Here is a 27909-nt window from a genome sequence, read left to right on the forward strand (position 1 = left end):
TCTGTGGCAACTGAACGGGATATCAGTATCCACCTCTGTCTTCAGCCTTGAGAATAAAGAGACTAAAATGGCCTGATTAATACAGTGACACAGGAAGACAAAAAGTCCTCAAGCTGCAGATAATCATTCAATTACTTTTGGCAGGGTTGTGAGATATTTTGAATTTTACAGGTTTTCACTTGTATTTTAAGTGCACTGGTTTAAAGGCAGCAGTTTACAGTACTGCAGGTTTGATGAGCACCAAATATTTTGAAATTATTGCATCAATTAAATCCATCATCACTAATATACAAAAGAAAACAGCAGATCAAGCAAAGTCTTTCAAAGGCCTTTGGAAATGGACTTTTTGGAAGACAAGTATGAGTTTGGGAAGGAAAAAAAAAAAAAAAAGATTATTTCTAAATCACCTGGATTTTAAGAAGATTGGTTCCTGTAAAATAAAAGACAATTCAGTTTCCCACTAGTGGATTGCAATCATCTTGTTGACTTCGAAGCTTCTTCTTGAAGATGGATATTGATGTGGATGGCTGGTAAAATATACTCCAGATCTCACCAGCAGCAGTAACCTCATTGGAATCTTCCATTTCATTTGCAGATGGTATTTGATGGGATCTAAGAAACATGCGTTAGTTCACAATAAGTATTAAGGTGCACAGGAAGCTACTATTATTAGTATGTTTGCATTATTGCTGCACTGATAATGCTAACGAGTTCCTCTATATCTGTGACCATATGTTTTTTTCTACCTGGTACACAGTTACATAGGTTTTTGAAGGATTTGTTGGTTGCTTTTTGGACCAAATGACAAATAAGGCATACTGTTGCTATAATAGTTGCTACCCTAATGAAAGCAATTAAATTAATATCTGTACATATTCTGTTACTAATTACTATTAATTAATGTCCTTGTATATTTAAGTTAGTTTGTAGTGTGTAAATACAACACAACATTTATGATTTGTTCAAAACTCACCCATCATTTCAGTCAATGAGTTAAATAGATGCTACCCTAGCAAACAGGGAAGTTTTTTTAAAAACATGTACTTAATTAGTATCCTATTGAGGATACAAATATGTAACATATAACTTGATTTTAAATATGACTAGTTTCACAGTATCATAATGCAGAGAAATTAAGTATACCAGAATTGGTACAGAGCTTCATACTTACTTCATGGTAATGTGGAAAAATATCTTTAAGTGCACTGGTTTAAAGGCAGCAGTTTACAGTACTGCAGGTTTGATGAGCACCAAATATTTTGAAATTATTGCATCAATTAAATCCATCATCAGTAATATACAAAAGAAAACAGCAGATCAAGCAAAGAGCTTCATACTTACTTCATGGTAATGTGGAGAAATATCTTTGCCAATATGGCTGTAACACTTAGGATGAGCAGCGCGGTGAGACTATATATTGTCCACTCTGAAGAAGAAAAATGAAAACAAAAAGAAGGAGAAAGGAGAGAGGAGAGAGGAGGAGAAGAAGACAGAATGAAGAGGAGACAGAAAAAAGAGGAGGGAGGCGAGGCGAGGCGAGGCGAGGCGAGGCGAGGCGAGGAGAGGAGAGGAGAGGAGAGGAGAGGAGAGGAGAGGAGAGGAGAGGAGAGGAGAGGAGAGGAGAGGAGCTCTCAGTGCATTCATTTACTTACAATTTTTAAAGTAGGTATACTGCAGAAAAGAAACACATAGCCTTTGTATGCTTTATTCAAGGCTGTAATTTGAAGACACATTAAGCCTTTAGGTAACAACTGGCAGAAACTGTGTAACTCAATCTGGAATGTTTTTTCCCATGGAGGACTACTCCCTGTAAAAAATCAATACTGCAAAAATCCAAAGCATATACCAGTAAAATTTTCTAATATATCTATGAAAGTAAACAAAACTCACTCAGGGGAAATATTAAAAAGCAGACTAAGGAATATACTAGCATATATGCTGCCAGTAGTAACTGTAATGTTTGTAAGCAGGTGGCCTAGTTTTATATCAGTAATTATGAAAGTAATCACTTTATTTTTTCCTTTCTAGAGTCTACTGAGACAGTTGATCAGTATTTGTGCTCTCCTATTTTATTACCTTATGCTGAAGGCTCTTGGGCATTGTATTTTGCATTCCAGTTTATTTTTTTTTGGTATCATCAGGTCAAGCAGGACTTGAATAGCTTGACACAGTGTAACATCTGAACTACTTAAAAGACTGAGATTGGAGGGGAACAGATTTTAAATTATTAGATCACTTTTCATTCTGACTCCCATAGTCTCCAACCCATGCTGCATGCCGGAATGCCAGGAGTTACACTTACATCAGTATACAATTTGTCTAATTTGGGTATATGCAGCTAACATGCAGTCACATTTTTAGACTTCAGGAATGAAGACATAGCTTCAGGACTACAGAACTATTAGAGTGTGCATAGAGAGACCAAAGTCTAACTTCATCAATATGTAAAAGCAGGTGCCCAAGGTATTTTAAAGATAAATGAGACCAATAATGATATTCCGGTCTTCAGTTATTTGCAATTTAACAATCTCCTGAATGAAGGGATGTCTTGGAAAATGAGCTCAAGATACTTGACAGTTTTCAGCGACATCTCTTGAAAGATGAACCTGCTTCACTTTTGCCTAGCCCTCTCTGTAGTTTTGCTCTAGCTTTTGTGAATTGGGATAACTGGGCTGCATGTAGCATTCAGGCTAATTCCAGACTCTGTAAGTGCTTGTACTTTCTTTCAGCACCTTTTGCCACTCCTATGGTATGCCCTGGTCACTGAAACCAGTTCTAGTAAGGAGGCTGCTTTCACTTGCCATTTGGTTTTACTACTTAGACAAAGTAAGTAACAAATCAAAGTAAATAAATATCTTTCTGATATGCTTTCATTCTCAAAGACTCATTTTCACATTATTGCTAAATGATTTATACTGAGAAGTCAGTTTTGAAAAGCAATGAGATCAGTGCAATTAGTGATAATTAGACTACATGAAAATTCTTCTTCAGGCATCTATCAGTAAGAGGCACAGTGGATCAGATAAAATGGGGTAGGAGGCAAAGGTGATAATGATTCTAGATTGTGCCAAAACAAAATTTTCCTGTTTTCACATTTCCTTGTAATATTACCAGGCATGGAGCTACTAGGATGACTTGGACTGGTTGTGATGACATAAAGTATCTTTGATGACCGAGCTGCATTGATACTGAGATTTGCATGTTCATGTATCTTCTCTGAAAGTGTCTGATTCATTGTAATCTTGTTTTGATGCACACTGTCCTTCACAGCTGAAAACAAAACAGTGTGATTATATAAACAGCTTCTTAACAGATGTAATTGGGCATTACTTTGTGCTTGTAAACAGGCATATGCTTCCCTCTGGTTTACTTAGAGAACTCCAATAATCATATTATGTCTGATGCCAGAAAAATTGTGTGCTTCACCAAGCTGGGGTTCTCAGAATTTTTCTGGAAGTGAATTGTTCATCATAAGAGCAGGTACAACTCAAGGACTGAAATGTTTTTTCCTGATCTCCTGAAGACTTTATAGCTGAGTAGATTATTGGAAATAGCTGAGATGAACCAATGGTGCAGATGGACTACCATTTTTTCCCCAGCTTCTTTTCCATTTTCCAACCTGTTTTGACAGGCAGAGATGTGTAGGATTGACGTTTTGAAAACGTAAATTCTGATATTTATGACATAGATGACTAAAGTATTCCAAATTGAGAGAAATTTTAGCAGAAGCTTTTACCTACTGAACAGTGGCAACAAGATGCATTAAAAACTTGTGGACGTGAGGTTTAAATATTTTTTTTGCCACTTCAGAAATCTCCTGTGCAAATTACATGCTTTAATAACATATTGAAATGTAGGAAGAGCAAAGTTAGCTTCTTACCTTTATACCTGATAGCAAATCCTTGGGCTTGATTGATTTCATCTGAGAAAAAATACAAAATAACAAAATCCAAAGAGATGTTGAATGTGTGGGGAGGACGGTTCTTGCCATTAAAACGAGCTAGAACATGATAGGTATAGCCGTCCAGTAATTCCACCATATCTGTAGCATCTTTGATTTCAAAAAGAACAAAGCTGAAGTGGATTTGAGATGCTCCTGGGACTTGTATGGTCCAGTAACATCCTCTGCCTGTGCCATATGTGTCAGGAAAATCTGGGGAATAGATCACAGCTGTAGCAGAAGTGTAATTCCCTCCACAGGCACCAATAAGGGCTGTGAAGAACAAAGAGGAGAGGAAGAAAAATTGAAAAAGAGAAACTAGTGCAGGTTATACATTACTTATGCACAACTTTAGTACTCTTATAAGATTCTAACATTCATGTGACTTTAAGGAACATACTTGCTACCCCAAAAAAGATGGCTTTCAGACTCACATTATTGCTTGGGATACATTCATTTTGGTTCCTTACTCTGAGACCTAAGTATCAATCTGGAATATTACAACTATCCTTTGTCCTTGTATGGTCCTTTTCCCACACCCCTAAGGGACTGGGATCAAAGCTAAATCACTGATTCATGGACTTCCCCATTTCTATAAGATAGGTAGATTAGTAATTCTCACTGTTGGCTCATTTAAATCATTTTCCAGCTTTAATGAAAAAAAAAAATCTTCACAGGATAGCTGAAGTTGGACAGGGCCTCTGGAGACTAGTTCAATTCCCCAGTTCAAAAGAGTGTCAAAGGAGAGCACTTTGTCCAGTTATGTTTTGAGTCTCCAAGGCTGGAGATTGACAGCCTCTCTGGGCAACTTTTTCCACTGTTACCCTCATCGTAAAGAAGACTTTCTTTTTGTTGATATGAAATTTCCTATATTTCAGTTTGTGTCCGTTGCCTTGTCTATTCATTAGATACCACTTAGAAGAGTGTGGCTTCATCTTTACACCTTCCCATCAGGTATTTATACACATTAACTCCCACCCCAAGCCCCAAAGCTGCCTTTTCTCAAGGCCAAATGATCCCCTCATATGAATGATGCTCTAACTCCTTAATCATCTCTGTGACCTTTTATATGTATTTTTAAGCATTTTCTCTCCTGATCTTGTCTAACTAAAATTTGACCATACCTTCACTAAGTAACAGAAGCAAGTGACTGTTATGAAGTCTAAGGAAAAATCTTTTAGATTTGTTGCTACAATATTATCTTGAAGAGTCAAACAAGTATGTGCCCAGTGACTTTTTATAATCCTTAACAACCGTCCAGATTCCCAGTGCAAAGTTATTCATCAATGAATCTAAAGAAATTCTAATGCCAACCGACTTGATGCATATATGCATGCGCGTATATTTATATATATGTAGTGTGTCAGTACAGATGTGTATATATTGCGTATTTAAGGGATATATATATTTTATATTACATAATAATTTATTTCATGACCAAATTGTTTGGATCAAGCCATATCATAGCCTGAAGTTCTGAAGGATCAAAATAGAATTCCCTCTGAAAGCCTAATTAAAGCCCTGTAATAAGTGGCCTGTGAGAAAGGAAATACAGGAACTGAAGTGTTTTGATGTGTCTCAGTTTTCATAGGCTTTATGAAGAGAAAGAGCTTTGATAAATACAAATTAAAAGGGAGTTGGGGGAATGAGCAAAAGTAGAACATGTATGCCAGAAAATAAAGTGAAAACACTTCACTTTTTTCTGGAGCAAGGCCTGATCAGAACAATAAACCTCACACTTCAGTGCTGCACTATGAAAGACCCCATAGAGAAACTGAAAGAATATGAAAGAAGAATTGAAAGAATGTGAAAGATCCCAGAAGATACAAAGCCCCATAGAGAATTTGTGTTTGGCACTTACTCCAAGCTAACAGAGCTGGTGATTTAATTGAGTAGATAGAATTGCTTGAATAGATTGAATTGATAGAACTGAAATCTGACAATGAGATATCATTCGCAAAAACTTATAGGCATTGTTATATTTGGCTGTGCTGTTTGTAACTACCAAATCAGAAGGCATTCTACAAACCAGCAATATGTTGAGCATGCTAATGACTAATGCTCCACAAAGCACAGCATTCCCCATATGGAATGAAAATGCTTTCCCTCTCTCAGTTCATTCTGGTTCATACCAGAAAAAATATAACTGGTTCATACCAGTTCTTTCATTTCTGGTTCGTACCAGAAAAGACAGTGCAGGATAACACCTTGTTGAGCCTTTGGCCATTCCAGAGAAGAAAAACTATGAAGGATACTTTTAACCATGACAAATTTGGGAGGCCAAGAGCAGAAGAAAACAAAGGATATAGCAGTATGAACCTATGTGCTACTACAATATTGAAAGCAATATACAACTCCAATACTTCTTTTCATATCTTAGGGAGAAGTTGGAAGTGAGGGAGTAGAATGACTAATTCCTGCTCTAAGTGAAAAATCTTTCTGTCCTGCTTTATGGAAACCAGAGTTTTAGAGTGAGGAGGTGCTAAGTTGTGTATTCAGAGGCTGGAAAATCATGCTGCTTTTAGTTACAGAAAACTTATAACTTGACTTTAAAGGTAGCTAGAGGTAGCTAACACTGAAGGCAGTTGAGATCTGAGAAGCAGTGATATATCATTACATACTGTGGATTGTTCTAGTACCCCCAACTAAACCGGAAGCCTGTACAGCCGCCAGACAACCAAGTACTCATACTGTCGACCAGTTACATTATACAGCTGGTGCTGGTATGTTTATTGAAAAGTGTAGTAGAAAGGAGGACTTAATAATATAAGAAATGATATAATCAGTGATGATCATAACAGCAACCTAACTTGTTTGTACGTTTGCTGTACACACCTCTCAATTTCAATTGTATTATGGTGCTTTGTATTATGTAACTGGGTTACAGCAAGCCTTGTCTGGAAAGAAAAGCCAGTGTTAAGTCTCCAGTGTAAGAGACACTGGACCATGAGTCAGTTGCCTGAGCAAGCATCATTTCTCGGAAGATCTATTTCACATTATTAATGGAAGTGAATTTTATATGTAAGTGGAAAGTGGCTTTATTTTACACTGAATTAGGTGCTTTGCTGTTTTCTGTGCAACATTGCTTTTAAGCCCTTTCCCCTCATTTATTCAGCATTTGAAGCCTCTCCTTTGGGAAAAACCCAGCCTGTTTCAATACTTACTGTCAAAAAGAATGACTCTGCCATCCCCACCACAAGGCTGAGTATGGTCTCCAAAGCAAACACTGTTGCATTCCGTACTGGCTGCCTCCCCGTATCTCCAGTAGTCAGGATTATTTCCACAGAAACAGGCATAACCTGATTCCATGCCTGCAAACTTTGACAACAAAGATGCATAAGGAAGGGAGGGATATTTAAAGGCGCAACACCAGGAGGTTGTATGAGCAAGAAAGCTGGCAGCAGATTATGTATGCTTTGGAGAAGTATGTTAAGTCAGCAGTCAGAGGTCCCATCACAAACTGTTTTTGTTTGATCTGTTAGGATCCTACTTAAAACTAGAAAGAAAACTGGAATGGAGCACAACTAGGGCACCCTGTCAATCACAACTGCATAAGCAAACATACTTTCTTCTGGTATCCAAGTTATTACTAATTGGTTGCTTGCCCAAATTGTTCTGGATGGAGAGAGAGAGCTAGGTCTCCTGGAGTGGGAGTGAAACATTAGACCGTTTGAACATTTAAAAAAGAAAAGAAAGAAGAGAAAGAAGAGAAGGAAGGAAGGAAGGAAGGAAGGAAGGAAGGAAGGAAGGAAGGAAGGAAGGAAGGAAGGAAGGAAGGAAGGAAGGAAGGAAGGAAGGAAGGAAGGAAGGAAGGAAGGAAGGAAGGAAGGAAGGAAGGAAGGAAGGAAGGAAGGAAGGAAGGAAGGAAGGAAGAAAAAGAAAAAGGCAACAGAGGGCTCTAGGCATAAATGTTTTGTCTTTGAAAACATTTTGTAAACGTACATCAAATAAATCACCTTAAATTGTTGACTTCGGCAGGAACTGATGCATGTTTGGATAGTAAGTTTATTGGAGGTCTCACTGGTGCCAGTCAAAGGTGGTGGCTCTCCATGGTCTTTGTAACACCCTAGATTCCCTGGCACTGGCAAAAATAACAGACAATAGTCATTCTAAAGGTTTTCCTAAATAAACCCAAGACACTTTGTCTACCACCTTGTAACTAAGCAATTCCTGTTACTCTAAGCTAGATCCTTGCCTTGTTTTACAAATACGCCCAGGGATAAATGACAGGTGATAAAATGGCCTCACATCTACTTAGCATTAAACCTATAATAAAATACTCTGCAATTGGTTTCTGTAAGCTGTAGAAGTACAAACAAGATAATCGTCTGGTTCATTTCTCGTAATAGAAACAGTGGGGGGGTGAGGGGGTACTAAGTGGGTTCAGAGGTTTTGTGTTTGGGTTTTTTGCCTTTTTTTCTTTCAACTAGGATCATGTACATTCTAACAATGTAAATTAAACAATGTTTTCTGTCAAATCTTCAAAATAGTTACATTGTAGAAAATTTCTAAACATAGTATTGGAGAAAGGAAAACTAAATTGTTTTAGGATGGAGTTTGGTTAAGTTTTATGGGAGGGACTGTATATTTACATGAGATATTCATAATATTAAAAACTAAAAATCTGATATGAATTCTCACTATTTTATAGTATGTATGTAGAGATTTAACATGAGCATAGCTGCTTAAGAACATACAACAAACAAACAGCAAAATAACACATCTATTTATACTGTTTTGATACAATGTTTTGAGTCTCCTTGATCACACTAGGCAGTCATAAAGAGAGATTTTTCCATTCAGTGCATGATTTGTCTTCTATTTTTCTTTTATTGTTGCACTTTTCATCAAAACACTGAAATTTATCCATTACTCCTCGAGACAGTATGTGTGGTACAATATACTGCTGTGTTAATGGTATAACATTATTTATTTCCAGTCTAATTGTCATGTCTGCTAAAATACTTGGAATTAATAGAAATAGAAATTAGAAATAATAGAAATATATAAATAGAAATATATGAATAGCAATAGAAATGGAAATGGAAATGGAAATTAATAGACAGTTCATTTGGAAGGGACCACATCTATTCCAACTTCCTGACCACTTCAAGGCTAACCAACAATGAAAACATTATTGAGGGCATTGTCCAAATGCTTCTCGAACACTGACAGGCATGGGGCATCAACCACCTCACCAGGAAGCCTGTTCCAGTGTTGGACCACCACCCTCACGGTAAATAATTTTTTCCTAATGTCCAGTCTGAGCCTCCTGTGGCACAGCTCTGTGCTATTCCCTCATGTCCTGTCATCGGTCACCAGGAAGCAAAGACTGACACCTCCCTCTCCATTCCCCTGCTCAGGAATTTGTAGCATAACGAGGTGTTCTCTCAGCCTTCTTTTCTCCAGCCTAGACAACCAGGCATCTTCGGCCTCTCCTCATAGAGCATGCCCTCCAGCCCTTTTACCAGCTTTGATGCCCTCCTCTGGATGCTTTCAAGGACCTTAACATCCTGTTTCTACTGTGGAGACCTGAACTGTACACAATATTCAAGCTGAGGCTGCACCAAGACCAAAGATTCTCCAAACATCCTCTTACAAAAGAGATTGATTATAGTATTATAAAGAAGAATGAAAGAAATAATGCAGTTGGGACGAAAAAAAATGAAGTTTGTTTTTTTTTAATAATAAGATAATGTTGCTTCAAATGTTGTTGACAAAGTAATTTTTTTTCTAAGAATGATGCAATTTCAACATTAAATGCTTGTATATATTTATGGCTTGGCTATGTCTTGCAGCAATATGCTTTTAAGTACTGTTAATTCAAGTTATAGCCTGATTTAACATACCTTTGGAAATGTTCACTTGCAGCCCCACCCCAGCTGAGTACAAACAGACAGGTAACTCCCAAAGAGCTCAGTCTTCCATACAGAACGTGACTTCACTGCCCAGAAAATGCTTCCTAGTCACCAGTCTAGCACATTTTCCTAGGAGACCTTGGATTTTCAAAACCACATAGTAAAATTTTTTTTTTTTTTTTGTAAAAGGAGCTTTATTGGTGAGAATCTTCAGCCATGTCTCCAGAGGATTAATCCTCCCATGATCTCCATGCTAAGAAAACAGACTCAGCCATTTGAAAACTTCATACATTGCATACCAGTTGGGTAACATCTTAAAGCTAATTAGCCTCTTTAGTGTTCCAGTGGTATTTCAACTTTTTCATGTTTAGCTAACAAAATTAGTGTCATGGGATTTGAAATAAATAGTCATTCATGGGGAAGCATTAATCTAGCCCAGTACTGAAGAGCAGGTTCCAAGCAAATGCATAGTACTTCAAATTACTTTGATAACTAATCAACAAACTACATAACCCTGTGGATATATGCTCCACTGGGAGCTAGAAGTACTTGAGTAGCCCCACATCAAATATATGTTTAAATGATCTTCTGACCTGGGATAACACACAACGTATTTTCTACCATACATGTATATATGATTTTGATGTGCTTCTTCTTCCTATGGCTACTGATGGGCTGGTCCTAAACCTGAGACACTTTGGAGTTGCTACTGACATGTAATCAGCATAGATGGTATAAGCATTGACAGCAGAGGAAAGATTATTTATATTCTGAGCAGGCGAAAAAAGCTAACTGGCAAAAACTGGCAAAAAACTTTATATCAGACCAACAGTGACCACAAATTACTGCTTTTTCAACAATGTTTTAGTATATTAGAATAATACGTTTTCCATTCATACCATATTAAACTCAGTCAGCATGTATGTTCAGGGAGGCATTACACCATAAATCCAAAAGAAGGCAGTGTACATTTTATGTGGAGCAACTTAGCAGAAAAGGCCCTGGAGGTTCCGATACACAGGGAGCTGAATATGACCAAGAGTGTACTGGGCAGCAAAGAAGGTCTGCAGCATCCTGGTCTGTATTAAGATGAGCACAGACAGAGATCAAGAAAAGCGATTTTTCTTCTACTCAGCACTTCTTAGGACCACATCTAGACTACTGTGTCCAGTTTGGGGCCCACCAGTACAAAAAACATTCTGGCTGACTGGAACAAGTTCAGCAGAGAGCCAAGATGCTCAGAGAGCTGGAGCACTCACCCTGTGACAGGAGGCTGAGGGAGTGGGACTTGTTCATTCTGCAGTCTGAAATGTTCAGACTGGATATAAAGAAAATCTTTTCACCATGAGGACAGTCACCACTGGAACAGGAGCCCAGAGAGGCCGTGCAGTCTATATTTGGAAGTTGCAAGGAGGTTGTCAAGTTTTGTTTGTCAAGGTTGTTCTGTTTGTATCTAGTTCTCTTGTGCTTAAAAGGTCACTTCTTTTGTGCAAGTATGCTATTTTTCTTTTATGCAGTACCTGACACAGTGAGGTCCTGACAAACAGGAGAGCTTCTGGATACTACATGTTAAGACATGTATTAAAACATATAAAATCAGTGCTTTTGAGCTCAAAGCCATGTTTCAGATGTTTATCCAGTTGCCTGAAGATCCTCCTAGTGAAATGGTAGTATATGCCAGAATACCTTCTCAATATGTAGATCTTATATGAGATAATCCTTTGTTCTTGTGTTAAAATGTATATATGTCAGTCTTACCAAGCAATCAGTACAGCTCTGTACAACTAACCTGGCTCTGTCATTTAACAGTTTATCAAATTTATTATATGATATACGTGCACACAGGAAATAAGCTTACAGTAATGAAATCTGTTTGTGGTAAGAGACATATGTGGGCCATAAACACTGAGGTGCAATTTAGCAAGACAGTGAGCCTTACTTACTTTTACCTTTAGTGTGTGTATGCTCTTATTTGAATTTCAGTCTAACCTCATTGGAAAAGAGACCAAAAAAGCCAGGAATAGCTGCAGTATTGCAAATAAGCCATTTAAATCATTCAGACATAGCTATGCATTGAATAGTTCATATAAGATATACATGTTCTCTGAGGACTCATGGCTGCCTTTTTTTTTTATTTTGTTTATATCCACTCCGTCAGACAAGACATCAAGAAAAAGAGAGGAAGAAAAAGAAAGTCTAAGCTCCTACTGGGGCAACCACTATCTTCTGCATTTATGACCATCTATTCCCAGCTAACATTGCTAAGTTCTATACGTGTGCAGAATACATCTCTGAATTAAGCATTTCATGTTAAATATTAGTGAACAAGACATATGATAAAATCACGGTCTATGAAAATGTTTTAACTGTAGATTCCTAATTGTTACAGTGAATCACTGTATGCAAATGTCTTGAGATAATAATAAAGGAGCTTCATATTGTTGGCATTGTACTGGTATTATGTAGATATAGCTTATAGGTACATTATACTCCAGATACTTGTATTTTCTAGTAGTAAACATAATAATGTAAAAGAAGCTTATATGAGATAATTTTTTTCTTCTCTAGAATTTTCAAATGGGCTTTCTTTACACAATTGCTTTTTTGCTCTACCATAAGACCCAGTTTTGTTTTATGTGCTCCACAAGTTAGTTTTGATGGTCCTATGATTTATCATCATGCCTACTGAAAACAGAAAATATGGTAAAGCATAAAAGTTTTTTTTTGACTCACACAACTTCATTAACCATAAGGTTTGTATTAAGACTTGGAAGGACTTGCAGTGTACAGTTTGCTCTAAGTTGCTGTAATTCCTTTCTCTAGTATCCTGTTTCAGTGCACTGCTTGAAGCAGCTGCTGCTGGTCAAAAGGACATTTTGTAAATATAAGTCTGGATTATCTTTGCAAGTAAATGTCCAAATTTAAATCCTCAGTTCCCCACCACAGAGAAAATGATTAAGGCTTGTTTTAAAAGGATTCTTTGTGTAGAACAAATGAAGTGGAGAGAATTTGCCTTTCAGCTTTTTTACTGGTGACATATCCAGAGATTTTGTAAAATTTATGGTCTTTAAAGAAATACAAATTCTTTAATTTGAGACCAAAACAAATGTATTCATTATGAGGATCATGCCTCTTAGATAAGACTTTGTAACTTAGAAAATGATAGTAAGATGTCCTCTGAACAATGAGCATTAGAGTGTCAAGCAATTTTGTGTTACTTAAATTAGATACTTAATCTGCATTTAAGTCTAGGTAAAAGTCAACTGATAGGGTCACACTTACATATAAGTTTGCCTAACTTGAAGATGTGAATCATTTGCTCACATTCACAAAAAGAAAAAAACTGTGGACAAAATAATAAGAATAATAAAAAAATCACTTTAGATCTATTTTGCTTTGTTTGCTTTTGTTTCCTTAACTTCAAGTAAGAAATGTACTTCTTTGATTCAGAAGTATCCCTACATAAAGACAACTTCTCTGATAATTAACAGCATACACATAAATGATCTCAGAAGTAGAGCAGAGAGAGCAAGTAAAGGCATTAATGATTAGACTCAGTGAAACATTAAGCTACGGTTGCTAATATTTAGGCATATGTTAAAAATGTGATTCTTAGGAATTTATCCTGGAGCCTTCAGGAATAAAAATTTGGGAATATATTGACATGAACCATGGAAAAAGAAATAGATTTTAGACAAGTTAAGTAATACTGTATATTAATAATATTAAATTCTGGAAGGAGTGTTCAGGTGAATAGCGTATGAATTATCTGTTAAAAAAAAAAAAAAAAAAAAAGAAAAAAGGAACAGAGTTATGTTTCTGGATTAACAGCAATTCTAAGTATATGCACCTGAAAGAACCAGAATTCTAGTATAGCTAACAAATACCCATCTTTTTCCTGTGTCACTCCTACTGTCCTTATTTCTTTTCAACAATTCCGTTTGTGGTTTGTTACACACATTAAACTAATGCCATTCATTTTACAAATGACTTGCAAATGATGGAGACATATGTATCTTTTTGAAAAATTAATTAATCATTTCCTACTAATTTTTCTCCTCTATACTTTACTAAATGAATGGCCTATTTCTATGGGTTCAGAAAACTAGCAGTACTTCATAAGTTTTGAGTGATTCTCTGTCTTGTATTTTAATATAAATAATATAAGCCAGTAATTCTGAGAGGAGATGAAGAACATAGCAATGGAGGGACAACTATACTGTAACCTTGTCATTAACTCTAGAGATGTTAAAAATACTGCTTAGTTTGCAAATGAAAATAAGCTGATTGGTCTTGGAAAATCACTACCCACTGCTGTATAACTGCCAGTCTCTGTTGTGCAGAGATGTGGGCCTAAAATAATTATGTGGTTCTCTTACTTCGGCAGGATGGAATCTCACAGTATTTCCAGTATATTCCATCCTCATGCTCTGCAATGTAGCACCACGGGCTGACATCTCCATCAGGGTTTCTGGGAGAGAAAAACTGAGAAAGTGAGTGAAAAATCAAATGTTTTAAAAGATTGTATTAAATATATTAAACCTGAGTGTCACCACTATTTTTTGTTCTAATGCCTACTGAATATTTAACCTGTTGAACTTACATGCCAAGAAAAATGAAAAAGCTGACAGGATGTTCAAATAACTTTGGTTATTACAGTATGCAGCAAGCATAAAAGGCTAGTGATGTGTAAAATACAACTTTTTTTTTTTTTTCTTTAACTCTGAAAGGTGCAGAGCTATTTCTGGACAGTACTGACAGAGAGGAAGATTTTCAGCACCATGTCCTGTGTACAGGTTCCTTAGACTCCTAAACTTGATTTCCGCCTCGGTACAAAATAGTTCAGAAGCCATCTTTCTGTGTATAAGGACAAAAACATTTATCTGATAAAGTTTTGAGGAGGATTGTGGTCTGAGGAAGTTCTGAGGAAGAACTTCTTGAGTTCTTGAGGCAGGTGATTGTCATGAGTGATTCCCTGCTGATAAGTATGGAGGCATCCATCTGCCAACCTGACCTCTTGTCAGGAGAGGCTTGTTCCTTAAAGGGGCTTGGATAAGAGACATCATGGAAAGCCTGCCAAAGCTTGTCCATGAGTCAGATTATTACCCTCTGCTGCTTTTCCATTTAGGTGCTAATAACACCAAAGGTAAGTTAGAAAACATCAAGCAGGGCATGGTGGTCAAGGGTCTGGGAGCCCAGGTCATTTTTTCCTCAGTACTTCCAGTGAGGGTGAAGGATGGGAAGAGGTCAAGACAGATATTCCAAGTTAACTGGATGCACCACTGGTGTTGGCAACAGGGATTTGGCTTCTACAACCCTGGAACCCTGCTTGAAGATCAAGAACTGATAGGGAGAGATGGGTTCCACCTCACTAGGAGGGGCACGTGTCTTTGCTAACAGGTTGGCCTGTTAAGAAGGTAAGAAGGGCTTATCTTATCTGGTAAGAAGGGCTTTAAATTAGGAAAGATGGGGCAAGGGGAGAATTACAGGGATGGGATAGGCAGCAATAAGTGGCTCAAGTCAGGATGTCTCCAGTGGGTGCATGCAGCCATGGAAGTGAGTGCAGGACATGACTATGAAGGATCCTCATGCACCCTTCTGGGAAACCTGTAGGCTTGATCACCTCCCTGAAATACTTGTATAGCAATGCACATAGCTTGGGGAATAAACAGGATGAATTGGAGATCTGTGTGAAATTGCAAAGCTACAATCTCATTACAATTATAGAAACATGGTGGGATAGCTCACGACTAGAATTCTGTCATGGAGGGCTACATGGTTGTTAGGAAAGACAGGCCAGGAAGACAAGGTGGTGAAGTTTCAGTTTATGTGAGAGAGCAACTGGAATGAATTGAGCTCTGCCTAGGGGTAGATGAAGAGCAGGTTGAGAGCTTATGAGTAACGATTAAAGGGCAGGATACCATGGCTGATACTGTTGTAGGAGTTCACTACAGACCAGCTCATCAGGAAGAGGAAGTATATGAAGCCTTCTACAGACAGCTGGAAGTAGCCTCAAAATCACAGGACCTGGTTCTCATGAGGGGTTTCAACCACCCTGATGTCTGCTGGAAAGACTGTACAGCTATGCACAAACAGTTCAGGAGTTCCTGCAGAGCACTGATAACTTTTTGATACAGGTAGTCGAGGAGCCAACAATGAGAGGTGTGCTGCTGGATCTTGTGCTTACAAACAGAGAAGGACTGGTTGGAGATGTGGAGGTTGTGGGCAGTCTTGGCTGCAGTGACCATGAGATGGTGGAGTTCAGGATGTTGTGAAGAGGAAGCAGGGCAAGAAGTAGCAACCTTGGACTTCAGGAGAGCCAGCTTTGGCTTCTTCAGGAATCTACTTGGAGGAATCCCGTAGGTTAGGGCCCCAGAAGGAAAGGGGGTCCAAGAGAGCTGGTCAGTATACAAGCATCACTTCCTCCAAGGTCAAGATCTATGTATTCATATGAGCAAAATGCAAGCAAAGGGGGCAGAAGACCTGCTTGGATTTGGCTCCTATATCCTGAAGTTCTTACATAGGTTTCATTTTGAATTCTATCCATGGTAATTGAGGACTTCTCTAGAATGCAAGGAGACAAGAGTGCCATGGTTTGAAAAGGTATTGTAACCTCTGACAGTTGAATTTTTAATGTCTAATACAAGCTCTGAATCATTGAACAGTTTGTGCTGATAATTTTTAGTGACTATATAACTTTCTCTAATGCAAAACTCTTGAGACATACTGTATAACAGAACCACATTTGTGTGTGAGGACAAAAACTATAATGTTCCAGAGACTCATTAATGCCTTTTTACTACTTTCTTGGATCAGGGTTTGTTTGTTTGTTTGTTGTTTTTTAGTTATCTCCACCTTATCTTTAGTCTTTCTCCATTGTGCCAAATTACAGATTGGCTATATGATATGGACTGTGGGTGAGAGCTGGCTTGAAAAATATTATTCTACTAATAGTGCTTGTGTGCTCAACCAAAGATCCAGGGTACTAATTACAAAAGAAAACAAAATCTGTTAGATATTATTGGTTATTACATTCTTCACTATTTGACGGGAAGTTTTCTAATTTTGTGTCAGCTGTTTAAAGTAAAACTGGGTATATAGGCAACATTAGTAGCAATGAGATATTCCTTACCTGCAGTAGTTATGCTCTCCAAGCCCTCCCTCCCCATTGGGATATTTCAAAGTATTATATGGATGCTCAAAGGTCTCATTCCAAAAAAGACAAGGTTTCCCTGCATATTGGGAGGTCTGGTTCTGAGTGCCACGATAGTCAGCTCCATTTGCTGTATAACATTCTGGGAAGAAATGGAAATGGAAAAAGAGAGAGAAAATGTATGCAGGCTTAGCGTTTGGTTGTTCTCCCCTTATGCTCCACCCCACCTCCAAGAACCCAGTTTCTTTTCAATTAACATGTTTCCTGCATTGTATAGGCAACTAAAGATGTTGCTTGAGATTTACATTTTCTCAAACACCTATTGAAGGGATTATGATTTTATTATTTTTACTAAACAATGTATAAGACATCCTGGTTAGGGATGAAGAGTGACTAAGACAATTAAAATACATTTTCTGAGTGAGCAAATTATATTTTGTACTGTTTTCTCTGTGTTTTACTAGTTAGGCTGATTGTGCAACTTGTTAATTTTCCAAAAAGAAAAGTAGCTGATGTTTTCAGTCTGCCACTTATCAGCATATTGCCCAAATCTCATTCTAGTTTAACTAAATTTGTGAATACATGTAAATTATAAAGTGAACGATTTTGTAGGCATGGATCTTGCAAACATTTATTTCCTGATTTAGAAAAATTCTCATGCATTTTTCCTCTGGACTGAATTTCAATTGAAAGGGAGCTCCTTCTATACAATACAAACATCATACTCTGATCTGCACAGAAGCATTTGCATTCAGATTAAAATTTACAAGTCAATTTTGCTTCACTCATGTTTTCTCCTATTTATGACTGTTTTCCTAGCTTCATAATATTCAGTAAGTTAGAAATCAAAGCAGAGAATGATTTTCTAGTCATGAAATACACTATCCACTTTTCAGCTGAACTACAAATCTCTTGCTGCATGGCTTTGCTTTGTCTTAATAATGATATCTTCTGATCAAATCAATATTCAAAAACATGCATATTTTTACTTTCTACTAAAAACAGAAAACATTGTTGGACTGTTGCCCTGTAAGGGTGACTGACTAGTGGAACAGGTTGCCCAGAGAGGCAGTGGATTCTCCCTCCTTGGAGATATTCAAAAAACATCCTGTGTCCAGGGAAACCTGCTTTAAGTGACCTTGCCTGAACCAAGGGTTTGGACAAGATGACCTACAGAGGTCCCTTCCAACATCAACCATTATGTGATTCTTTGATCACCTTCCAGAAGTAACCACTGTAAACAAGTCAATCCTATTTATAATTAATCCTTGGTAACATTTGTCATCCATGCATTTATTTAAAACTAGTATTAAAATACAACTTTCCATTACATGATAAAAATTGCTGTGTTACACTGCTGTAACCATTTCTTTGTACTGTGTAGCATTATTGGGGAAAGTCAGAAACACCTCTTACTAACTACAGGCTGGGCAACATTCTGTTTTATTTGATAGCATTTTCTCTTTTTATCTAATTCTCTCTCATGTAACAGCTGCATATATATTCTACTCTACTGCCCTGAAGGAAAGGGAGAGTGTTCTGCTGTTGTACTATTCCTGAAGTGCTATCTGCTCATCTCAGGTGTCCTCGTCAGGTGTCCCAAATCATCTCAGGTGTCTCAGGTGTCCCTTACAAAAGAGGGCTAGAAAGACCCTTAAAAATGTGGTTGCAGATGAATGAGGAAAAAACTTATCTTAGTCATATTAATCTGTATGCTTTTATTTTTATATTTTATTTTTCATTTAGAAATACTGTAGCAGAAGGGAAAATATATTATTAAAACCATGCCTTTGAAATCAGTTTAATTTGGGCTCACATATATAAAAATGGTGTAATTATAATGATTATTTCACAGTTTTGTTGAGCAGAAAATTAAAGCTGATGTTTTTGTGCCTTCAGTGTGCATTTTCATGCCTAGGCAAGTTAGAATTTCTTTAAAATGAAACTTTATTGCTGAGGATATATAGAAAACATGTATGCACAGCTATTAATGGATACTGATACCATCTCTGGATAGAAAGCTATCTAATCTAGCAAAACCAAGCTTCAGGTTAATACTTATCCTTACTTTAATTTACCTGACCTCATCAGCCATGCAGGTGAGCTACATACATTTACTTCAAAATGCAAATCTGCATTTCTGGTATTTGGGTCACCACAGACACTTTTATAAACATGAAAAAACTTTCAAAGTCACCACATTGTTGCTACTTTCTTCAATAATTCTCTTGGTTTGCCATAAATGTCAAAGTTTTTCTATGCCATAGAAAAATAAATAGCTGAAAAATATAAACTGATGAATTTGACAGAAAAGGGAGGAAAACATAATCAAACTGGACAAACTAAATAATGTACAGTATAAAGATGCAGTTGTGAGGAGTGATAAACACAGCCAGAAAATATATCTTCTTCAGTGCTATTACTTTTTTTTTTTTTTCTTTTCAAATCTCAACTAGAAGCAATATGTACTAACATATACTCAGAAATGTGAGGAATGCTACAATACCTGAATGTAATGTAGCACACAGACTAAACTGAAGTTAACATCAAACCATTTGAGGCTCTGCTAAGACTGGCCCGTGCTTTAAATTGAAGTAGCAACTGCCTTTCATTTTCATGTTCAGCAATCTTTCTTATTTTTTTGAAGTGTTGTTCTTCAAACTTCATTTCACTCGTACTTTAAGGATATTGTATGAAAGGAAGAGTCAGAGTTTGCTTCATTCCTTTTAGCTATAGTGTTCTGTTCTCAAGATAACAGGTATCTGTAACAGTGCTTCCTTTGTTTCTTTGCCTGGCTAAGACATTTGGGGAAAATGAGCCAGCTGAGCTGCAGTGGAGCTCCCCTGGTTTTGTTGATATTTTTGTTAGATGTGGAAATAGGAGTGAGTTGATCAGTTATCCCAGAAAACCTGAAATTAAACCTGTGTTTTAAATTATGGCATTTAGCAATTGTTATCAAATGAAATACATACTTTTTTTTCACTTTTTTTTTTCTTTTTTTTTTTTTCTTAGATGTAATCTGGTAGGAAGTTTTCATTTAGTTAAGGATTGATAATAGTTATTTTGCCAAAGCACTGACATACAAATTTTTCAAGTAAGCTTTGTCATTCCAAAAAAAATCCACAAAAACACAAAAAACAAGCAAACAAAAAACCACCTCAGTCCTACTCTCTTTTACCTTAAACAATCATCTTTGAGATCTACTGAGATATACCTTGTGTGTTTTTCTATAAAATCCTGAGTAACATTGCTCCAGATCCCTCAGCGTATTCAGTATCTCGGCTGTAAATAGCTGAGTTCTTCCATTTAGCATACATAGCAATTTCTCTGTATGTTCTGCATGACAGCCAAGACACTACCTTAGAGATCTCACTATGAAATTAATATTCAGTGTAGTAAAGGTGAGAAGTGAATGTATTACCTGCAGGCTGTACTTTCAAGACAAAAGCCTTAAGAGATTCTAAAGAAGAGCAGGTTAGAAACTTTGTCCTTATTTTTGTCTCACACTACTGCTGCAATGATTCTGTGAAAAGACAGTCTTAAAAGGTCAGACAGATATGTCTGCACAAAACTAATCCAAATGAGATCATCTAAATGAAACAGTCAGGAAAGTGTGGATTTAACAGTATTAGTAAAAACAGTTGGGCTTACTCAAATTACCTGATTTATGTTTGGTAGATTATGATCATACAGAAAAAAGGGGAAACAAACAAACAGCATGAAAGGACCGGAGTGTCATTGTGGTTGACAGATTTGTCATGATTCCTGTTCATGCACCCAAGGCTCAGTTTAAATCACCCTTCCAACCATAAACCTATATTAAATCACCAGATTTTTTAGAAAGTACACAGAGAAAGCTGTGACAAGTCAAAGTTTGAAGTCTACAGACTTCTTGTATTTCTAAGATGCTAGTCAGCTGGGTTTCAGACAATATCTGAAGTACAAGCTTGTGTCAAATCCATAATTAAAACCGAAGTGTCCATGATGATTTCACTCTATTAATACCTAATGACCCTGTTGCATCTACTGTATGGTGGAGAAATCTGCCAACAGCAGTAAGCAAAGACAGACCCATTGCAGAGGTTTTATTCATGAAAAGCTGAAAGGTTTTAACAGGTCCTGTTCAGGATAATGTTTATGAGACTCAGTGAGAAAACATGAACTGCAGTATGCTGTCAGGACTGTTTTTTTTCCCAATACATCTGGTGCCATGATTGACATAAAAATAACCTTTTTTCAAATGAATACTTAGACTAGGTAAGTACATTTTGAATGGCAACTGCTAGAAACAAAAAGCAGAAAATAAGCCTGGGGATGGTTGTCTACCATGAGTGAATGCTCAGTGTGAGATACAGGTTCACAATTAGTTTTATTAGAGCCAGATCAACATTTGGAAGATCAAACAGCAGCTGTAGTAGAAATTTTTTCCATCTGTCTCAGTTTCTTCTTCTTCAGTGTAGGGACCTTACAATGATCATTTATGCCTTTGTTACTTTGGAACTGTATGACTGCCTGCACTCCACATGGGCACCACTTTAAAATCATTTGCAAAATTAAGGTAGTGCAGAATATAACAGACCGACTGTTACAGTGAATGAACCACTACTGATAAAACCTTGAAATTTCTGAGTCTCTATTAGCTTCCAATGATTTTCTAAGATGGACATACAAATATTGGCCTTAATCTCTGAAGTCCTTGATAGCAAGAAGCCCAGTTACCTGAGAAATTGTATACATGTATTTCATGCCTCATCGTGATTGATGGAAATAGTACAAACACTTTAGTTTCGTCTGCAGTCTTCTTAGTATGAATGAGAGGAAAAGTAAAGAAAATGGCTACTCAAGCACCCTTTCTCTTCTGGCTAAGAAATAGGAAATCTCTGATCATTCCTCAAAGTCCATCACTTCTCAAAAACATATATTTAGTAATATCACAAATTGCAGACTGAAGAGATGGAGACTCAGGATGGTTTAAATGACATCTTAGAGTACACTTGTAAGTTTGGGGTGCATACATAACTTTCCTGGGAGACTGAAAAGTCAGAATAACAAGCTCATTATTATTTCACTGAAAAAAAAAAGTTACTGGATTTATTTGCTTGCTTTAAGTTCTGGAAGCTATTTAGAGTGCTAACTAGTGGCAGGAGACATTAAAGGTTAACAATTATCAACTGAAAACTAGCCTACACAGGCCAGAAATTATCCTACCAGTAACAGTCAAAAAAGAAGCAAGGTTTTATTTTAATAATCTGCAGATAAAAGAATAAGGAAAGGTAAATTAAAATGGCTGCTATTTAAGTATTAGGTCTCATTACAGTGGCATGATAGCCACTTTGAATGTTCTGGGAGGCTTGAGCAAGAAATAAAGATACCTATAATTTACATGGATAAGAATATGGAACCAAAGGTGCCAGGCCTGATAATGACTAGGTATCAGTTGCTTGATGCATTTGTTTTAATAGTGGTTTAAGAAGAGTTTTAGGACATTTCCATTCTACCAAACTGTTCTCCTAGTTCTTGTGGGAATCTGCAATTTGAGCACTCCTCCTTAAATGAAAGCACTCTATCTAGGTGCAGATGGCAACAGTTACAGGCACTAACCAGATGCTGCAGTCTCTAATTTGATTGAAAGGGTATAATTAGACAGCAGAAACACTTCAATGAGAAAGCAATGCACAGAGGAAAGGACAGAAACCACTTAACTGATGCCAAGATACCCCTGCAGTAACAGAGGCAGGGGCCCACAGATGGAAAGGGCAGAACACCCAAATTACCTTCCTCTGATGAGAGCATTTTTGTTTCCTTATGGATATGTGAGTAGAGATTCTATTATCATAGGTTGCCACAGTTCTTCATGTGGGAACACTGATTAAAACCAGAAGAAGCTTCAGGAGATCAAAAAGACAAATATGGCTTCTGTGGTCATTATTAAAAATATTTTTAGGAGTGCAATGGTCTTCTCTGAAATGCAGTTTTATCAATTTAAACAAATGTTCATTTGAATATTTTCATATGAATGATTGGTCTGAAAAATCTTATTCTATATTATGTTATGATGTAAAATAAATGAATCTGGGTTGTATAAAACAGTTTTATACCTCCCCAGCTGAAAAATTAGTGTACTATTTTTAGATTTCAATACTTTGCTATTAAAATTAATACAAATGTAAAAAAAAAAAATAAAAAATCCTTATAAAATCTACCAGACTAGGATAAATATACTGTAACAGGGGAAACAAACAAACAAACAAATAAAAAACAGCAGACATGAACTACAGAAAAAACACAGGAAGGAATGATCTTTGTTTAAAATTGCGATTTTCAAAATTGCTAGAAAATAACTCCTCATTTGTTCAGTCAGCTACTATAAGTCTGATACGATGCTACAAGAGCACTCATCTGAAAATTTCTTCTATGCAGTATAGGATCATTCTGTACATAGTTTAAAAATCTCTCTCAAGCTACTTAGCCACACAGACATATACCAATAACCTTTTGAGGTCCTCAACTGCAATAAAATAATCTTATTTAGCATTGGTCCAAAGCAGACAGTAGTTACAGTGAATACTCACCTGACATTTGATCAAACCTTTTCTTAAGTATCCATCTGCACAGTAAATAAGAGACTGGGAATGTACAGATTTGCAGTTCCATGCTTGTGCTCCCTGGCAGTGAATGAGTTGTTATAAGCGAGCTTGCTATTCTTGGGAAAATTTGATTACTAACCTTCAATCTAAGCACTTTTTCATCACACTTGCCTTTTTTTTTTTTTTTTTTTAATCTGAAAATATGCTATCTGAATGGCCAGTTGGAGCAAGCAAATTAGGATATGAGCATGAGCAGCTCATTACTTCTAGTTCTTAAAAGTATGTATTTTGCACATGTTCTTTTCTTCTTTTTTTTTTTTCTTTTATTTTTAAATTTGTACAATACAAACATGCTATATTAGTCACAACTTTGTAGCTGTTGGCTGGTTCTCAGCAGCAAGATAATATAAACACACTTGCTTGGCTTGTGATTCTTTATCACTGGAAGTTAGAATGTATGATGTAGCCCCAGAGGAATTTCTGTTCCTTAATACACGCATTTGTTTTCTTTGTGAAGTTTTAAAACTGTTGTTCCACCGTCAAGCATGGCAGACTGAATCCCTCCAGAAATTTTACCAGCATGGGCTATAACCACTGTGCGGATGGAGGGAGTGGTAAATTGCACAACCACTATGGTGTGATACGACAAAGAATGCAAATTTTGCAGCTGGCAGCATGAAATCACTGCCTTCTTCCCACTTCTTTGGATCCACCCTACTGAAATCCATTCACATAACTGTGGGCTTTGAGTTACACTCTATGCATGTACAAGCATGATATGCTGAAGTATCTGGACTGACTATTTCACTTTGTATCCGTCTGGTTAGAAATATTTTTTGGATATTTACATGACAACTGCTCCAGGCATATCAAGTGGAACTGTTTAACTGTATCAGTGAGACATAGGCAGATAAAAATCACAAGAGATACGAGGTTTGTAAGACAAGACTGAAACAGCAGTTTAAAAGGACAGACTCAGCTGGGAAGGACAAGGACATAGTGATCCACTATTGCTAAACAGGAAGATAACAGAGAAAGGAAGATAACAGAGAAAAGAAGAGAAGACTGACAATCATATAAATTTCTGACTGGGAAATTAAGTGAACAATATAAATACAGAAACTAAAAGTGACAACATATTGCACTGAGTATGTAGAATAATATTTGTTCAACGAAACTAACGTGACACAGATTTCAATTTCTTTGCCTTTGTAATACAACTATCACCAAATTCAGACAATCCTTTAATGTTAGGCAATCCACTACCCATCTCTAATTTCTGATTCACTTGACAAATGTGGTGCTTCTGAAGTTTGAATGCTGCAAATTTCATAATTTGAATTAATAGAAACTGTTAGACATCACACAGTGAAGCACAAACACTGTGAAAAGTAGCTCAGTACTATATGCAAAAAATGATAGTTAACTCACTGTGGTCAATACAAGCCATTTTTCATAAGGCAATTCCAGAAATTAAAGATTCTCCCTGTCTAAGGAAATGATGGTGTGATGCAATCTGTATTTTGTATGCATCTTTTACAATAAATGTATGAAGACATGCATTCAATAAAAACAAACAAATAAATAAATAAAAGAGCAGGCCTTAAAAACACGCTATATGACAAACTGCCTTACAAAAGAAACATTAACATTTGTTATTTCAGAATTCTGCTAGCTTTGAATGCAACTTGATCCAACTGATCCCATTTCAGTCCTGTGGGATTAAGGGTGAGGAAAAAGATTCTGAGGTATGGTTTGCATAGATTAACAACTCTGCAGATTTTGTACACGCCATATTGTTCATGCCATACCAATTAGAGGTCATTATTGAAGAGCAGATGTGCACTGTTTTCAGGTTCATTAGCAGAAGACAGATAGGTGGCTGTGCTTCCTAGATCCATTATCCTTTGCTACCAGTTCACCCAATGTAACATTCATTTTTTCCCCTGACAGTTGCTTGTGCTCAGGCCCCTCTGTTACCTTTAGTGGCTGTGAATACATGCAGTTAGAGGTTGGCTAAAGCATGGAAGTGCAGTTGCATAAACAGACTTCTCTAAATTGCCTATGAACCAAACATTTGTACAGGGATATATCCTCTACTTGCTCATTTGCAGCATGCTGTGAAGAATACAACCACCTGTGCAATATGTTCTGTTTACAGTTCAGCTCAGAAACCTTAAAAGACGACATACTCCTACTCAAGTAAATGAAGGATTACCTTCTCTGTGCAACATGCATGGCCTGATTGTACTGGGAACAGACCACTAGACATGGTCTAGGTATATATCCTTGTCTAGGTTGTTCTCTTCTGAGATGTTGTAAAGTTTACATTTTCAGTTCTCTTTCTGATAGAGAGAAAGAAAGAAAGAAAGAAAGAAAGAAAGAAAAAGAAAGAAAGAAAGAAAGAAAGAAAGAAAGAAAGAAAGAAAGAAAGAAAGAAAGAAAGAAAGAAAGAAAATTGATGTAAATCTTTCCCAAATCTAATTAAGTGCACCTACAAAAACTTCAAAATGAGAAAATATCTGTACATGGCTAAAGGAGCAAAATACATATTAAATATTTATATAAAAATAGTAATAACAACTAGGGTTAGAATATGCAAAACATATCCAGGAGGACCATGCATATGATAGCTGTGGCACTGTGACCATCCAGAACAGCCACTCTAAATCTTGCAAAGCAGGACTAGTGTTTACCAGAGTGGTACCTGAAATGATCAGTACCAGCTGAAGTGAGAACAAAACGGTGCAGAGAAATTTTAAGTGAAAAATCAGTGAAGAACTCACTAACCATCCACAAAGATTCAGGCTTCACAGATTGCTTGACTGAATGAGAGATGTTTGTGACTGGCAGGGAGCAGATGCAGCATGCTACATAGAGGTGAGATGGCCACCATCCAAGCTCTGGCTCCGTGGCCCCAATTCTGCCCTGCTGCCACTAATTATTTAATTTCCCAGTGAGTAAGTGTACCCACGTCCTGCAGTCCTCCCTCCCTGCAGATACCTCTGTCCTGCAGGCCTAGCCACCAAACCACTTCGTTAGAGAAATGTGCTGCATACGCTTTCATACGGTGTTCCAGACTCCCATCTCTGCGAGCATAGTGAGATCCACAAATACCGACGCACTACAAACAGCGCACGAAAATACATCTTTGTACGAGCAGCCTCGAGCCGTGCACCGGGCTGGTGAGCCGGAAGGGATGTCGTCGCGAACTCCAGGAGGTGCTGCCGGGCGGCAGAGCCCTGCCGCGGCGGGCTGCGTGCCAGCTGCAAGCCTGCAGAGTTCGGGAGCAGACCGGGCAGCTCTCTCGCCACTCAGCCCCGCTAGAAGACCGTGGAGCAGCCCCAGACGCACTCCCCTTCCCCGTTCCGCGCTAAGCGTCACTCACCGGAGAGAACGGGCTCGCGGCAGCAGCTCAGCGCCAGCCCTGAGAAGGCCAGAACGGCGGCGAGGGCGGGGGGCTCCATGACCAGGGGGCCGCCGGGCCGCGCCGCGCTGGCAGGCGGCAGCTGCAGCGCTCCCGGGGCAGAGGTGGTTGCGGACGGCCGGGAAGAGCGCAAAGTGCGGGAAGCGGAGGCCCTACTGCATGTGTCCTGTAACTGCGCCCCAGCGAGGTGCCGAGTGGCAGATGAGGGATCCTATTACCAGCCATGTGACAGGAAAGGATAAGAAACCAACATCCCAACCTGCTGGTCCTGCTGCATCGGAGGATCGCGGAACTGCTGCCTTTACGTCTGACACCGACGGGTTTGGGCTGCTGGTGCTCGCTCCGGATGCCACCACAGGGGGCTCCGCGGAGCTCTCCTCTCGGGCAGAGCCGCCCGTCCGCCAGCGAGGCAGCGGCGGGGCCAGCCCCGGCACCAGCCCCGGCACCGCCCAGCGAGCCGTGTATCTCCCTCGGCATCCCACTCTGGCCTCTCGCAGACAGTCCCCCGACTGTGGCCGCGGAAGATACGCGGCACAGCCCGTCAGCCCCGCCCAGCCGAGGGCTCTGGCTACGGCCGGCCACTGTTCGGCCCCGCGCTCGGCCTCTGCTAGTCTGGGGTCCCCTGCGGACTGCCTGCCAGCAGATGGGAGCATGCAGATGCAGCGTCCCTCTTCCCTTCGGGGAAGGGCGCGGGGAGGAGAAAGAACGCCGGTCTCGCACGGTGGCTCTGCGGGGGCACGGTGGGACCGCGAGAGCGCGCGGCAGGGCCCTGTGCTCCGTGAGCGTCTAGGAGAGCGGTGAGGTAGCAGCTCCGCGCGGTGCGATGCGGGAGAGTCGCTCTGATGTTGCAGAACGGCTCGTCCCGCCCAAAGGAGAGGACGGGACGGTGAAACTGTATTGGTGCGGCCGGTGCACAGAAGGCGCGGGGCCGGTGCACAGAAGGC

General features: G+C 38.4%; 1 protein-coding gene across 1 annotated transcript; it reads right to left on the reverse strand.

Annotated features, from left to right (window-relative positions):
* Nucleotides 1–449: 449 nt before the first annotated feature.
* Nucleotides 450–27032, reverse strand: KREMEN1 (kringle containing transmembrane protein 1; the record flags this gene model as incomplete). Its single annotated transcript, XM_084296986.1, has 9 exons — nucleotides 26927–27032; nucleotides 16931–17093; nucleotides 14178–14269; nucleotides 7897–8021; nucleotides 7105–7258; nucleotides 3881–4213; nucleotides 3112–3270; nucleotides 1342–1426; nucleotides 450–612 (listed from the first exon to the last, which is right to left on the reverse strand). The coding sequence occupies exons 1-9, from the start codon at nucleotides 27003–27005 to the stop codon at nucleotides 450–452; spliced, it is 1353 nt and encodes a 450-aa protein (XP_084153112.1). The 5' UTR covers nucleotides 27006–27032.
* Nucleotides 27033–27909: the final 877 nt, after the last annotated feature.

This window comes from Netta rufina, assembly GCF_964035555.1.
Source record: "Netta rufina genome assembly, chromosome: 17".
NCBI classification, from domain to species: Eukaryota; Metazoa; Chordata; class Aves; order Anseriformes; family Anatidae; genus Netta; species Netta rufina.